General features: G+C 34.2%; 2 protein-coding genes across 2 annotated transcripts; one reads left to right on the top strand and one right to left on the bottom strand.

Moving 5' to 3' along the window:
- Positions 1-907: 907 nt before the first annotated feature.
- Positions 908-12,736, top strand: LOC111510584 (protein MMS22-like). The gene is made up of 2 exons (XM_023166507.2): positions 908-2,465; positions 11,002-12,736. Exons 1-2 carry the CDS (start codon positions 1,089-1,091, stop codon positions 12,631-12,633), a joined length of 3,009 nt encoding a protein of 1,002 aa, XP_023022275.2. The 5' UTR covers positions 908-1,088; the 3' UTR covers positions 12,634-12,736.
- Rpt4 (Regulatory particle triple-A ATPase 4) lies at positions 12,682-15,205 on the bottom strand. The gene is made up of 7 exons (XM_023166519.2): positions 15,011-15,205; positions 14,836-14,955; positions 14,489-14,788; positions 13,329-13,538; positions 13,177-13,277; positions 12,910-13,124; positions 12,682-12,854 (listed from the first exon to the last, which is right to left on the bottom strand). The coding sequence occupies exons 1-7, from the start codon at positions 15,093-15,095 to the stop codon at positions 12,716-12,718; spliced, it is 1,170 nt and encodes a 389-aa protein (XP_023022287.1). The 5' UTR covers positions 15,096-15,205; the 3' UTR covers positions 12,682-12,715.
- Positions 15,206-16,095: the final 890 nt, after the last annotated feature.

The raw sequence follows: 16,095 nt of genomic DNA, 5'->3' as shown, positions 1-16,095 counted from the left end.
TATTACTCTGAGCGGGAAATATTGAGAAGACCTCACATGTACTGTGATGATGATATAGTGCTGCAGGTTTCTCAGGATTTTCCTGCAGCTGAAAAAGCAAATGCGCCACTGGAATCAATGAAGTCGCCGCGGAGCGCCAATTAATTTTTGTTGTTTCATAATATCATGATTTTTATTTTGGAAGTGTTTACAAAATATTATATGAACAAAATACTAAATCATCTCATTAATGTCACAATAAATAAATATATATATATATATATATATATATATATATATATATATATATATATATATATATATATATATATATATATATATATATCACTCATATCCCTTGGCATGTACAGAGATTCAGAGAGTTCCGTGATCCCATTATTATCCCATGTAAGACAAGTTCTTAAATTCATGGATTTATTCATCTATTTGTCCATTCAATACTTTAGCACGTTTCTTTTGTTTAAAGCAATTCATGAATCTAAGAACTCCCAGGAGACTTCCTCTCCGATAGTGATAGAGAACGGTTGTGCCGATAACGATCGCCTTCAAAGATGGCACGTGGATGTCGTGATCGGAGTGGGGTCCAATGGGTGTGAGCTGAAAATAAAGTGTAATATAAAATAAAGTTACGTCTGAATAAATTTTGAATTGGAAGATGAGGGGACTAGCGGCCCCCTACACCGGTAACCAGTCTGGACGTCGACGGATTAGACGAGGTCATCAGTTCTATAAAATATATGAACTTGTGTTATTTTTATCCGAAGACCTCCCGAGAAAGAGGTGCCCAGTAAAAAATAAAGTGATTTTGTAAAAAGAAAAACTGGATGAAAATACTTAGGGTGGCAGCAATGCCTCGAGCAAGACCGCTGGGCATCCGGATGAAGCCTCTGTCACTATGACCAGGAAGGGAAGAGCCTGGATAAATGCGCTCGAATGAGAAGCAACGACCATAGAAATTAAGGAGTGAGAGAGGTGTGCACGACACAAAATTCAAAAATGGATCTCCCGCGAAATGGATTAACCTAACCTAAAATACTGACACCTAACAAATTATTTAAAAAAATAATGATTTTCTAGGAGGCTTAAATATGAATTTGTATGGATATGTTCTGAGTTGCGATCAAATAAGTGATGTTCCACTTTTTCAAGACTTTCAGAAGCTATTTGTTCCTATGAGCCAACAACTGAGAATTTCTGAAAACAAATTATTCATTGGTGAACAAGTGTACAACAGAAGACTCATCATTGAGGAAATCGATATTATTTTACGTTTAGCTCAAAGAGAATGGCATTATTTGCAAACCATTGCGTTGAATGGTGATGTGTTAGCATATGAAGAAATGATGTATTCAAGGGAACTCATCAACAAATCATTTTCTGCAATAACGGAGTCATTACTGTTATGCGAATATCCTTCACAAAAAGCCAGATATGCCTCACAGACGTTAGACAAAGTTATTTTTTTTACTAATACAGTTTTATCATTCAGTGAACTAAGTGAGGAATTTGTGATCAAGCTTTCTGCTCTTAAAGAAAGTGATACTAGGAATCCAGTATACCAGTATTTTCATACATTCCTGGAGATTCACTATTATACATTGGTTTTACATTATATCTGTGGATCTTCTAAAATTGTTCTTGAAAACAAAATTGAAACAATAATTATTAACCTAGTAGTGCTAGCTAGAAGGAGTTTTCAAAGGCAAATAACTCGAGATGTGTTTGGATGTCCATGTGTCAAAAACATTTGGCTACTTATTCAGTTATTCTGTGAGAAAACTAGAGACCCCGATTTTTTCTGGAAAATATTCAACAAGAAATTAGAGACTGAAGATTCACTATTCACTTTATGGCTCTTAAAAGATGTTGCCAATTTACATTCATATAATACTAGTCTCAGGAATGAAGAAAATCATTCTGAAAGAATTAGAGAAAATTATGAGTTGATACAATTCAAGTTGAAACCACTTCTGCTGAAAGCTGACTCTGATATGTTAATGGAAATTTTAAAATCAATTGAACCTTTAATATGTGGGCTTTGGCTGAAACAAGGCAGTATTCAAACTTATCAAATCATCTGGGACTACTACAGTAAGAGACTTAATGTCTCAAAAAGAAACTATACCAACTCCACAGCTCTAGACTTAGTTGAACTTCTGGATATAATACTCTTCAAACCGAAGGAGTGCAAAGGTGATTTTGAAAAATTTATTTCCATGCTCATTTGTCAACTCCAAAGCCACCCTGAACATTGGGGGAAAATGAAAGGAAGGATTTATTCACAACTGGGTCCAAATAAATTGAAGGAACTTTCTGAAACAGGAATTATCCATGTCATGTTACTTTTTATAGCACTGTCAGCTGTTGGATATGAAGAGGTTACGAAGAAAGTTGTTTCTATTTTTGACACTCTACCACCTGAAAAAAAGAATACTCCTTTGGTGTGGAATGTTTATATTACCTTTGTAAGTATGTAAAATGAAATAATTTGTTTAATGCATTGTTCATTCATAGCAAAATGGTATATTTGCTTCACCAAGTTAGTTTATTTCGCATTTAGTTTATTGAGTAATAGACGAACTAGAAAACTGTAAGAAGTCTACCTTGAGGTGAATATTTTTCGTAAAGTGGAAGATTGCCTTTAAATTGAAAGAGGTATATTTTTAGGAGGGATTAGTTTTTGGGAAAGAAAGGTTTCGGCTTTTTTTTCCTAGAATTCAATATTTAGTTGTCTAGTGAAAGGTTTGACCATGTTAAAAATGATTCCTACGAGATATACTGTAGGAGATTCTTCATTAGTTTGACTTATGAAGAATCTATAAGATTTGATTTTAGGAAAAATGAAGACTCAAAAGTGATCTATCTGTTCAAATTGATACTTCAAGAAATCAATTTTAAATTTAATTGCAATACCAATCGTCAAGCAAAAATTACAACAAAAAATGTTGAATATTACACAAATAGAAGTATATTTCTGTAACTTACAGTGATTTTTACCTATGTTTAGTAAGGTTGAGACGTTAAGTTCTGAATGGTAAACTAACTAATACACAGGTTTGCCGTAATAGGGTAATGGTTCAGGTTATTTTGATAGAAAACAAACTCAACTTCAAGCCCACAGTTATATATTCAGTTCATGCAAAAGACGTCAATTTTATTCAACTCTCATTAAGTTTAAAATTATAAAATTAGTAACTACACATAAAAATATATTCCTTTTCAAATCTCGAATACCCCTTACCTTTGCATTTGATGGTTTACAATTGGCATTTTCAAAGTCCTTTCACTTTGCATACCCAGCTTTTTTTGGGCGTTTGACCCAATAAATATTGTTTTTTGAACTGCTAATAACATTGGCATATTTATCACCCTGGAGAAGCTGTTTTGATATCTATAGTGATATTTTCTACAGAACTCTCCAAAGCCAAAACCAATGGTTCATGTTGGGAGATAGGCTAACATAATAGCAGCTAAAAAGGTATCTTCTATGTGCATAATCTCATTAACATATTCCTCCTAGTGGAAAAACTCATCAATTTTATGGAACCCAGGCATCTGAGAAGGTGAAAGCAGCCATTTGAACCTGTATCCTCATAAACACTTACTAGTGCACTCCAAGCTTCAGCAGCTGCTTTTGAGTCGTTAATATGGGTAAAGACACTTTTGACAACAGTCAGGTTAATCTCAGGGCTAGGGCTTTCACATCATATCTTTGGTCAATTTTGTCATGCATGAGAACACATTCCATTTGAAATTTCCATTCTAGACAATTGTCTCTTCCTTTCAACTTGAAGCTGTTGTCATCCATGATTCGAGTCAAGAATGTGACAACGAATTATCGTTCAACAGAAAGTTGCATTATGGTGTTATTCCGGACGGAAGAACCTCCGAGACGATGAATGGACACCTTTTCATTAAAGGATAAATAAACTGGAAACAACTGTGACAGGTACATAACTAACTTATTTGTAAAAAATAATGATTGAAATAAAATTTCACTAAGAATGCAGGGAAGACTAAAGGTCTAAATTTAAAGTATCAGAACAAAATCCTAATGTCAGGTATGAGTCAACATAAGTTTCCAACATATTCTTCATAAGAATTTGAGTGTGTAAGCTTTTGCTCACCTGGATGGCACAAGAGACACTAAAACTTCAAAAAAACACTTTACTATGAATAATTGATAAGGAACACTCTGTTACCCCTTTTCCAGGTAACTACCTATCTAAATCTAACACTTGGCCTATTCTGACAAAATTAAGTGGCCCCACTCAAAGAAACATTTCTAAACTAAACAAATAAAAATAAATAAAAAATAATGAATCTATGAAATGAAAAAAAAAAGTAATCAAATAAAATAAATTCGTTTCTGAATCGCTCTGGAAGACGACTCTTTCTTAGTCTATCCCTGCTTCTAGATCTAGACCTTCGCTATTTAGTGACACGTGGTGATGGGGGTCTACATCTGCTACTCTGAATCTAACTCTGGACAAACGTTCTCTGGATTTGTGACGGCTTCTTACCCTCGATTTGGAGCGAGATGTGCGAGATTTGGAGCGTCGTGAACAAGACCTTTCAATTATATTCTTACCAGTCTTTTGTTCAACGTTCAACATGTCAGTTGTTACGGGTTCTCGACTACCTCTAGTTGTGTTTATGACTAAAGATGTTTTCCACAACTAGCGTTTCTCTATTGTGGCAGGTCTCAGTTTATCTGGATTCTCATCTGAAACTACGACTTCTTCATCAGCAACCCTGCAGTTGATGAGCATGACTGTGTTTGGTTGAACAATTCTCTCTTGAGCTATGACAGAGATTGACTCATTTGCAGTTTGTTGTTCGACTCTGGAAAATTGCAACATGTCCTTACAATAAAATGCCAAATCATCGTTTTTTCGAACATACGCTATCGAATCATCTTCGATGAAAGTGACACAAAATAACATAAACGGATTGAACTTCGGCTGATACTACATATAAGCTCCTTGTCGACAAAAACATCTCCCAACTCGATTCTGGCTGTGACTGTTCCAAGACGCTCCACTTCTGACCCTCCAAAACCGAACAAATTCGATTCTCCTGGTTGAATAATTTGTCCTCTCTGCGCTGCTTTACTGCTAATTGTATAAACTGCGCTTCCTGGATCGGTTGAAGCTTGATACTGTGCATTCTTGACTTTTACTGTATGCATAAATCGCTTGAGAGTGTGAGAATAGTGCGCATCAAATGAAGTTACATTTACTGTTTGAGTGGTATCTATGCAATTGTGTTTGATGTATCCAGGTTTGAAGCATTTATAACATGAAGAGGCTCGTTTATTACATCCATTTTAATTGATTCAGTTTAATTCTACTTAACTCAAGTGGTTATCCTGAGAGACAGTTACCTTACCTTACCCTTACACTGACTTTTTGAATGCCCTATATATCCACCTTTATAACATTTGTTATTACTTCTATGATGTTTATCCCTATTACATTCCCTCTCATGCTTACTAAACTGAACCTGATTCCTTTCGTGATTTTCTTTTTCATACATTTTTTCTAGTAGTAAAAGATCTGACCATAACTCGATTTGATTATTATGAACTTTTACTACTAAACTGCCTGCTACATCAGCTCAAATCAAACCCTAAAATTTACACTTTACTGTCACTGAAAGTCAAGTCAAATCTCCACATAATCTTATTTTGTCGTGTCTACGAATGTTAATCTAAACTTTGTTTCAAAAGTATTCCATGTAAATATCTTCAAATTTAAATTTTGAAATCAATTTGCTGCCGGACCTATCAAATGTGACTATGCAACTACTATTTTGCACTGTCATTATATTCAGAATTTGCAACTGAGAAGTCATTGAATTATTTATCTATTGCATTACCCTATGCACCGAAATCTCCCAAAAATTGCCCTGTTCCTCTTAAGAATAGCAAAAAATTTGGTGAAATATTATCTATATTTATTTTATTTATTTATTATTTATTATTTGTTCAATTACAATGAAGTAAAATGCCCAGATGAGCGTAGAACATGTCAGTGTAATAAATATACAGTTAAAAACATTTAAAAATTGAAATCAATTAAATGTGAGACATTTTAGTAGGTAAAATCTGAAGGGATGGTATCTTTAAAATATTCATCAGTTGAGTAGTATGCTCTATTTAGAAGAAAGTTTTTAAGTTTATTTTTGAGTGTTGTTTTAGAGAGGCTTCTTAGTGCATTTGGAAGTTTGTTATAGATTTTTATTAGAGTATACGGTATATTTTTCTGAATATAAGTAAAATTAGGAATATTAGTAACCAAATCTGCTTTATTTCTTGTTGGGTAGATGTGTGCTTTATCAAAGTCGTTAAAAAGCTTTGGATTGCTTTTAATAAACATTATGCTGTCAAGAATATACTGACTGTATAGGGTCAGTACTTTCTTTTCTATGAATAAAGGTTTACAGCTATCAGTTTGTTTGGATTTATAAATAATTCTTAGGCAACGTTTTTGAAGTGAAAAAATTTTTTTAACGTTCACAGATGCACCCCAAAAAATTAAGCCGTATTTAAGTCTTGAGTGGACTTGTGCATAATAGACAGACATTGACGCTTGAACATTTAATGTTTTAGTGATGACTCTTAGGGCATAGCAATGCCTTGCAACATTTTCTGACAAAGTATCCAGATGAGATTTCCAATCCAGTCTAAAATCTAGCTCAATTCCCAGGAATTTTGAACTTTTACTAGTTGTTATTGTTGATTTACCATCCGAAAAAGTATAATCATTTTCAGCTGACTGTGAGAATTTGATTGCCTGTGTTTTATTAGGGTTCAGCTTTAGGTGATTTTGTGCAAACCAAGCTTCCAGGGTACTTAAAGCATCGAACACATTTCTTTCCAAGTCATCTCCATTTTGTTCTTCAAGGATAACGGTTGTGTCATCAGCAAATTGTATAGTGTTTAAGTTGTTGTCCATTTGTAGTTCATTGGTATAGAGAATGTACAGCAATGGACCTAGAATTGATCCTTGTGGTACCCCTCTAATTATTGTTAGTTCATCAGACCTTATAACCTCATTTGTGATGTGACATTTTTCGACCACGTACTGTTTTCTATTATAAAGTATGATTCTATCAAGTTAGCTGAGGTTCCCCTGATTCCATAAGCCTCAAGTTTATTTAGCAATGTTTTATGATTGACATTGTCAAAAGCTTTTGAAAGATCTAAGTTAATCATTAAGCTATGTTTCTTGTTGTTTTGACTATTTATGACTGAACATAAAGCTTGATATATTGCTCTTGTTGTCGATTTACCCTTTCGAAAACCGTTTTGTGTATCACTTAATAGTTCGAATGTTTCAAGGTAGGATATAAGGCGATTATATATGATTCTTTCAAAAATCTTACTAATATTTGATAGTAATGCTATAGGTCTGTAATTTTTTATTTGATCCTTGTCACCCTTTTTGAAGATTGCTTTTATATGAGCTATTTTTAATTTGTCAGGAAATATTCCTTTATTAAGCATCATGTTTATAATAATTGCTAGGGGTGTTGATAGTTCACGTGCAACATATTTCAAGAGTTTTACCGGGATTTCGTCATATATTCGTCATATATCTATTTATATCCCTATTTGTTAGAAATGGTTGATGTTTAGTCAGCTCTGTATGTTTCATTTACTTTTAAGTGTGCCCTGTAGACGTGTTTTAGATGTTGATATTTGTTTTGAAGCAGTTGTCAATTTTGATAAAATAAAAGTCATTACGCAACTTGATTTTTCTCTTTCGATTACGAACGTATTCAACTATATACAAATAGTTGAACCATTGATACATTGTCACATTCATAGATGATTATTCAAGATATTGTGGGATTGGTTTTATGAAGAGCAAAGATGAAGTTTTCATTAAATTCAAAGAATATAAAGAGAGAGCGGAAAATTTACACGGGAAAAATATTTGCTGTTTACAAAGTGACAATGGTGGCGAATATTTGTTAAATGTTTTCAAAGAATATTTGCAGAAACGTGGTATTCAACATCAGTTAATCATTTCAGGGACTCCACAACAAAATTGAGTGGCACAGAGGATCAATCAAACATTGTTCGACGCAGCAAGATGTATGATGATTGAATCAGGTTTACCTGAAAAATTTTGGGCAGAAGCACTTCCAACAGCATGCTATGTTAGAAATCGCTATACAACAAATGCTAACGAGGGAGAAAGCCCAATACAAAAATGGAAACCGATGATCTCCATTGATAAATCTCATTTACGGGTGTTTGGATGCAGAGTTTGGGCAGTGAACAAAACAAGAACAAGTAAAGGTATAAACTGCATATTTTTGGGCTACGATAGCTATTCCAAGGCATACAGACTGTGGGATACAAAGAAGGAAAAAATCTTCATTAGCAGAGACGTTAAATTTGAAGAAGACCGTTTTTCCAGCGTTGCATAGTAAACCAGATATTCCGAAAAACAAAACAATGGGAGAAGATGAGGTGCTTAATATTAATATGAAGACGAATATTTTTAATTTTGAAACAAATGAAGAAAAATATGTATTCAGTAAAACTAGCAGTGATCAGGAGATTACTGAAGTAGAAGAAGAACAAATTTTGATCGACATTACGTTCCAAACTATAAACATGGACAACACAAATAACAAAAATGAGAGAGAAAAGAAACCTAATTGGATGTCAGATTACATAGTCAACGACGAAGCATGTACATCAAAATTTTGTAATGAAGCTAAAAATTCTAAAACGATTGAAGAAAGACACCATGATCCACTGAATCTAACAGAGGCATTAACTGGAAATAACCGATTAAATTGGCAAGATGCTATTGTTCAAGAATTTGATAATCTCGTTAGAAATAATACATGGAATTTTGTAAAGCGGACAGACGAAACTAGAACAATCAAGACGAAATGGGTTTTCAAAACAAAGTATAATGAAAAGAAAAATTTAAAGCCAGAGTTGTTGCACTAGGAAATACTCAAAGGCCTGGAATTGATTTTGATCAAACATATGCACCAGTTATTCAGAAGAAAACTATAAGGATGCTGTTGGCCGCTGAGATGACTTGGTTGATACATCAAATGGACATCACTGCTGCATATTTATCTGCTGACTTGAAAGTGACGATATTCATGGAAATTCCAGAGGGATACAATAGTGTACAAATTATATTGAAGAAGAAATTTTCAACTAAAGTTTTGAATCATAGAAAAGAAATGGATTTGTTTGTAAACTGAATAAAAGTTATATGGATTGCATCAGTCGGGACTGATGTGGATTAAAAAATAGACAATTTCATCAAAAGCCAAGGTTTTGAAAGATCTATTGCTGATCCATGTGTTTATTTCAAGTAAAGAAGAAGTTATAATCACCATTTACGTAGATGATATATTAATTTTTGGAAGTGGAGATGAAATAAACAAATTAAAGTTCAGTTTCAAACAAAATTTTTGATACCAAAGACTTGGGGGAAGTGAAAATATCTTATCAGAGTTACGAGAGACCAGGATAAAATAAGATTAGACCAGTCATTATATGCCATCGAACTTTTGAGAGAAATGAACATGTTGGAAGCAAAGAAGGTATCTACTCCTCTACCCGTAGGAGAAAAATTTAAAATTGATGACGATGAACCCTTAAATGAGGAAGATACAAAATTATATCAGAGAGTTATTGGAAGTCATTTATATTTGGCAGTTTTGACAAGACTGAATTTAGCATTTCCCGCTATATTTATGAGTCGGTTCAATCATAGACCTTTAAAGCACCATTGGAAGGGTATGAAACATATTCTCCGATATCTAAATGGGACAAGAAACTATGGATTAAAATATTCAAACACTGGAAAAATTATTATGGAAGTCTACAGTGACGCAGATTGGGAATCAAATGAGACAGACGGAAAGTGCTACAGTGGCTATGTTTTTACAATTGAAGGCGGAGCTGTGAGTTAATCAAGCCGTAAGCAACACTGTGTTGCACTAAGTACTGTAGTATCAGAATTTATCGCCTTGAGCGAAACAGCCAAAGAACTGATATTTTTTTAAGAAATTGGCTCATAAAATATCCAAGGAACAATTTTTTGGTGATTGTTTTCCTATTTTTATAGACAATCAAGGTACGATTAAATTAGCCGAAAACAATATAATTTCCGAAAGGTCAAGACACATTGATTTGCGTATGTTTCACATCAGAGATTTGATAGAAGAAAAAACAATAGTTTTGAAATGTTTCATCACGAGAAAATTTGGCTGATCAACTGACGAAATGTGTTGCTGCAGTCATTTTGGTGGAGCATTTGAGAGAATTGGGGATCAAAGATCCAGAGGGAGTGTTAGAAATGGTTGATTTTTAGTCAGCTCTGTATTGAACTGTTTCATTTAATTTTGAGTGTGCCCTGTAGACGTGTTTTAGATGTTGATAATTGTTTTGAAGTAGTTGTCAATTTTTATTAAATAAAAGTCATTAACGCAACTTAATTTTTCTCTTTCGATTACGAACGTATTCAACTATATACAAATAGTTGAACCATTGCTACAAAAAGTTCAACACTATTATCTATTTAGTTACATCGCTGAGACCACAAAAATTAGACTTATTATTGCAGTCGTTTTCAACTTATATCAATTAAATCAATGTAACTGAGCGTATACTAAATACTGTGCTTGCCTTAGTTACTCCATCTAAGATCTAAATCACCCTGTAAAACTATTGAACAACCTGACGCTGCCTATCAAATTTCTCTCCTAAATTTAAAACTTGTCAAATTTTATAAGATTTAGCACATAAAAGATATTTGGTGTCCAAGAACCACTTCTGAAATGTTAGCTTTTGCTCACCTAGATGGCACAAAAATCACTAAAGCTCCAAAAAAACACCACTATATATAACTGATAACGAACACTGCCACGAACTATGCTACTCTTTCTGGTTATCACCTTGTTGCAGTGAAAACTGTATAAGGAAGAGATTTCTAATACTCCTTTTATTTTTAGAACATTATACAAGTACGAAATGGACACAGCCTTGGAAGCACAGCACCATCTTTACTATCCCTGCTTCAAGAAGCATCAGCAGACAACAAACATTTTCGTTTGATAAAAGGATTCATCACAAACTTCGAACATTTGTTGAAGTTTAGTGGTAATATGCAACTCGACCAATCACTATTTTTGAACTCATGGATATCAAAATATCTATCAACTTGTTACTACACAGATCTAAACCTTGCCTTGGACGTTTTAGCCTTTACGTTGGATAAAGTTGGAAATCCAGATTGTTGGTCATTGTGGATGGCACCTTTTAAAGAACATGTTTATCCTGCCCTAAAGTTGGTCTCTAGCACTCATAATGCCCCAGGATCAATAGGAAAAATTGCTGGAAAACTATGTTTACTCATTCCACATTTAGCCAACGAAATTTTTGCATACTTCACAAATGAAAACATACTCTCTAACATATTATCAGAGTTTCTAATAGTTGTTTTGAGGAATTATCCCAATAGTTACATCTTGAATGAACAACAAGAAGCACAAGTAATTATATGCTGGGTAAAAATATGTCTGCTAACGATGGAGGCTCCTGAAAGTTTAACCCAAAATGTACTGAAATTTGATCTCTTTCCTGTTGCATTGAAATCACATATCAACTCATCAAAGGATCCAATTTATGCTCTCATTGAGTTTTTTGGAAGTGACATAAAACACCATTCCCAATCTTCATTCATCAACAAGTTATGCGAGTTATCCTTCGGTCACCTTGATAAGTGGCTAGTGCAGTATATATCACAAGGGGAGAACGAAGCAATAATTTGTCGAATCTACACTTACCTATCACTCGCATTTTTACACTGTGGAACCCTGCTTTACAGTCGTAATAAGAGTTCATGTCCCCTTACAAAGTTGACACAGTGCCTGTTGATGCCCAATGATTTACTTATAGGAAAGAATTTGCATGAATATGTGGTGAATGCAGTTAAAAACACTTGGCACCTATTTTACGAAGCTATGGTGAAGCTGAGAGCAGAAACTGATATGTTCGTGGAGAGAATGCTTCGTGACATGATCACTAAATATATGAAATATTTCTCCACAAGTGAGTCTCCTATTTTAAAGTGTTTAGAAAATGACGCAGTTGCTTCCGTGTTGTTAGAAAAATTATGTAGCTCTTATTTCAAACATCCTGTCAAAGAACCTGATGCTAATTTACTAAAGGTTTTGAAAATTTTAACAGACATCATAAAGTGTACTACTTCGATCCAAGTGTTGAAGTTAATTGTGACAAAAACATTTTATGGATTATGTGAAGTAGTTATTTTCCATAAACAAAGAAGCACTGCTATAAGTTTGATAGCAACAATCACTTGTTCTCCTTTGTACCCTCAAATTAAAGCAGAATTTCGAAATGAAGTGAATGCCATTACAGTGAAACACATGGCATTCAACACCATAAATTATTTTCAACTGATGATGATCTTGGCCAAGTTTGTTCCAAATGATATTAAGGAGTTACTTGGAAATGTCAAGCAACAGGTTATAAATGTTGAAAGATTACGTAGTGTGGGGTTTGATAGAAATTTACGACTACATTTTGAAAAACTTGAAAGTGCTGTGAAAGTGACTCAGTGATATAGTAATTTATTTCAAGTGCTTTATGTGAAATAAAGAAAACCAAACTTGTTTGTTAAAAATATTTTGAACTAAGTTGAAATTATACAGGTTTGTAATCTAATTTACTTTCTAATTTCTTGTTATCTGCAACTTTTCTCACTGCCTTCATGAAATCTTCCTGAATTACATATTCTCTTTCTGCCCGGATTGCAAACAACCCTGCTTCTGTACACACATTTCTGAAAAAGTTATAAATATGAAATATCTGTCTGAGTAAATTTCAACTGAGTTTACCTCAAATCTGCTCCATTGAAGGAGTCAGATAGCTTGACAATTGCCTCGTAGTCAATTTCACCATGTTTGGCGATGGGCAAAGCATGAATTTTAAGAATTTCAAGTCTTGCTTGCTCGTTTGGTAGAGGTATCTCAATTTTTCTATCCAAACGACCTGGGCGGAGCAAAGCAGGATCCAATGTATCAGGCCTATTAGTGGCCATTATCATTTTTACCTGAAACCAATAAGTCAAACAAACCACAACCCAAGAAAAATAACATCTTCACCTGTCCCAATGAATCAAATCCGTCCATCTGATTTAGAAGTTCCATCAGGGTTCTTTGAATTTCTCTGTCAGCTGAAGTTCCCTCAGAAAACCTGCGGCCACCTAGAAAAAATATCTAGTACTTTTTATGTCATGAGGATATGTGTATCATACCTATGGCATCAATTTCATCCATAAAAATGATACAAGGTTGGTGATCTTTAGCGTAATTAAACATTTCTCTTATCAATCTAGCTGATTCTCCAATGTATTTATCAACAATTGCACTGGAAACAACTTTCAAGAAATTTGCATCTAATTGAGAGGCTACAGCCCTAGCAAGAAGAGTTTTTCCAGTTCCTGGGGGTCCATATAAAAGGCAACCTGTAAAATTTTATTAAATTAGTAAAAACAACAGAAAATTCAAATTTCTTTCTGAAACATTTTCAATAACACAACTTTGAACTTCACATACTTTTAGACTATTACCAAACATACCAAATACTAAATGTATGCTCACATACTTGATTTGTCTTTATAATATCTAATATACTATAAACATTTTTTGACACGGTGTTTGTGGTCGCACTCCTTCTAAATGGCTCGAGCAATTTTGATGAAAATCTTCATACATCATCATATACTTTACGACCTATTCTCATGGGTATGAGAATAGGTCGTAAAGTATATCTCGTAGTGCTATACGATTAGAATGAGTGTCCCAAAAATTTTTTTTTCGATTTGACATATGACAGATCAACGTTTGCTGGGTAGTGAATCATAAACTTATTGTCAAGAATTTATTTTCAGGTGCCCTCTCATAAGTCCATCAGTCTTTTCATATCCTCTTTCATAGTACTAACTATGGTCATAATCTTAAATTTATTCAAGTCATCCTACTTATCTACATCCTACATTACTCATGTGTGTGTATGTATATTGGGCCCATAAATTACCAAATATACAGGAAATTTATGAGCATTCAGAACAAACATATTTTGAAGATAATCAAATATCAGTCACAATCTGGCATACAACATAATAACCTCTCTCTACAATCAGGATTGTTCAAAATCAATTCTTGAAGCAATGTCGCAGGACAACGCTGATTAACGAAAAAACAGATTTAAACAAATCAGATGTAACAAGTAACTATCAGACCGAATTCTTTATTGTTATCACAGTCATACAGCTTAATTGATTTTTTCATAAAGTTTTATTCTGAAGAGTAAAAGTAAACTTTTGGATATGTTTCACTAATGTGAGGAATTGGAAAGTTTGTTGATTAGAGTGAGTAATATCATGAAATAAATAAAGGAGAAAATTATAAATACCCTTTGGAGGTGTGATTCCAACCCTCATAAATAGTTCAGGATTCAGCAGAGGCAGTTCAATAACCTCTCTTAATTCCCGAATTTGTTCAGAGAGACCTCCAATAGCAGAATAAGTGACGTCTCCTGGATCTTCATGGCTCATGTTATAAACCAAGGGGTCCACTTCTCGGGGCAGATAGCGCATAATAGTTAATGTTGTCATATCTAAAGCTACTCTTGTCCCTGCTTTCAATTTAGCTTTATCTAATTGTCTTCGACAGCCAACAACGTAGCGGGGACCGTTAGTAGCTTTAACAATAACTAAAACATCTGTATTAGATAGCAGAAGCATAGATGAAGAAACTTACATTTTTCCTCTGTCAGTTGTTTCAATACCTCACCCACAATCTGTCCCATACTTTGGAGAGCTTTCAAGTCATTTTCGGACTTATCATATTGTTTTGTTAAATCTTTCAACTGCTCCCGCACTGAAAATATTTTTTATATATTATACTTAACAAACCGTAGATGGTATTTTCTCACTTTCTTTCAGTCTAGATTCCACTTCTTTATGTTCCAATAATTTTTTTCGGTAGTCCTGAAGACCTTTTTCACGTTCGGGCTCCATTATGCTTTAAGAACTGACTATGCGAGTTTTTTCTTTACTAAATTGATATTTGATATACAATGGACGATGACTAGCACTACCAGCAGTCAGCAGTACCAGCTCTTAGCAGTAAGGATACAAAAATAACCAGTTCTTCTTCTTCTCTCTCTCTAACTGATTTCTACTCGGGCGCATTTGTCCAGGCTCCTCCTATTGAATTAACATCAATTTGACAGAAGCTTCGTCGTGGGGCTCTTGTTTATATATCTATGCGTGGGGCGCAGCGGTCTTGCTCGAAGCAATGCTGCCACCCCTTTTTTGTCACACTTTTTATGATAAAAAAACACAGAACTTTTTTATTATCGCCTTCTGCTCAGGAGACCTTTTGATTTTTCAACATATATGTTTATGGGTCGCCTCCTCTTCGGGAGACCTTCGGATTTTTATCCGAATCATCCGGCCTGGTACCGGCGTGAATAAAGGGGCCCTTAAACTTCACTTTTTGAAAACTCTCACACATTTCAGTATTTATAACAATGGACTATCACAACACAAAAAAGAGCCCCACGATAGCACATGGCATCCGCGTACCTTCTTTGTGGACGGACGTTATCAGCACGTACGTCCACGGCCATCACGAGACTCAGTTCTTCTTCTTTTCCTCTCCGTTTCGTGGTGTGCCACTTTCTATTCCTTACCGCGCTACTAACCAGAATATTTGATAGCGATTACCTGAAAAATATGAGATATGTTCCAAAAGTAATCTTTGAGCTTCTAAAATCGAAACTATCATAGTACTACTGAAAAACCTGTTGTATATAAAACACGGTTTCAATGTCCATCAAAATGTCTAAACACTAACTGATTGTGTTGTGTGAGAGTGACAATTGGCAGATGAAGAGTTTGTATTTGGAAAATTTTTTTGTTGAGGAAAACAATCAACTATATTGGTTGAACAGGTTTATTTGGACAATGATCAAGAAAGACGTAGATATATAAATAATTAGTAAACGTAAATCAA

Source organism: Leptinotarsa decemlineata, unplaced genomic scaffold (genome assembly GCF_025532065.1).
Source record: "Leptinotarsa decemlineata unplaced genomic scaffold, Ldec_3_MD MMD2_tig00000035_RagTag_RagTag, whole genome shotgun sequence".
Lineage (NCBI taxonomy): Eukaryota > Metazoa > Arthropoda > Insecta > Coleoptera > Chrysomelidae > Leptinotarsa > Leptinotarsa decemlineata.
The sequence above is the reverse complement of the archived record's forward strand: the minus strand, read 5'-3'. Positions and strand labels throughout refer to the sequence as shown.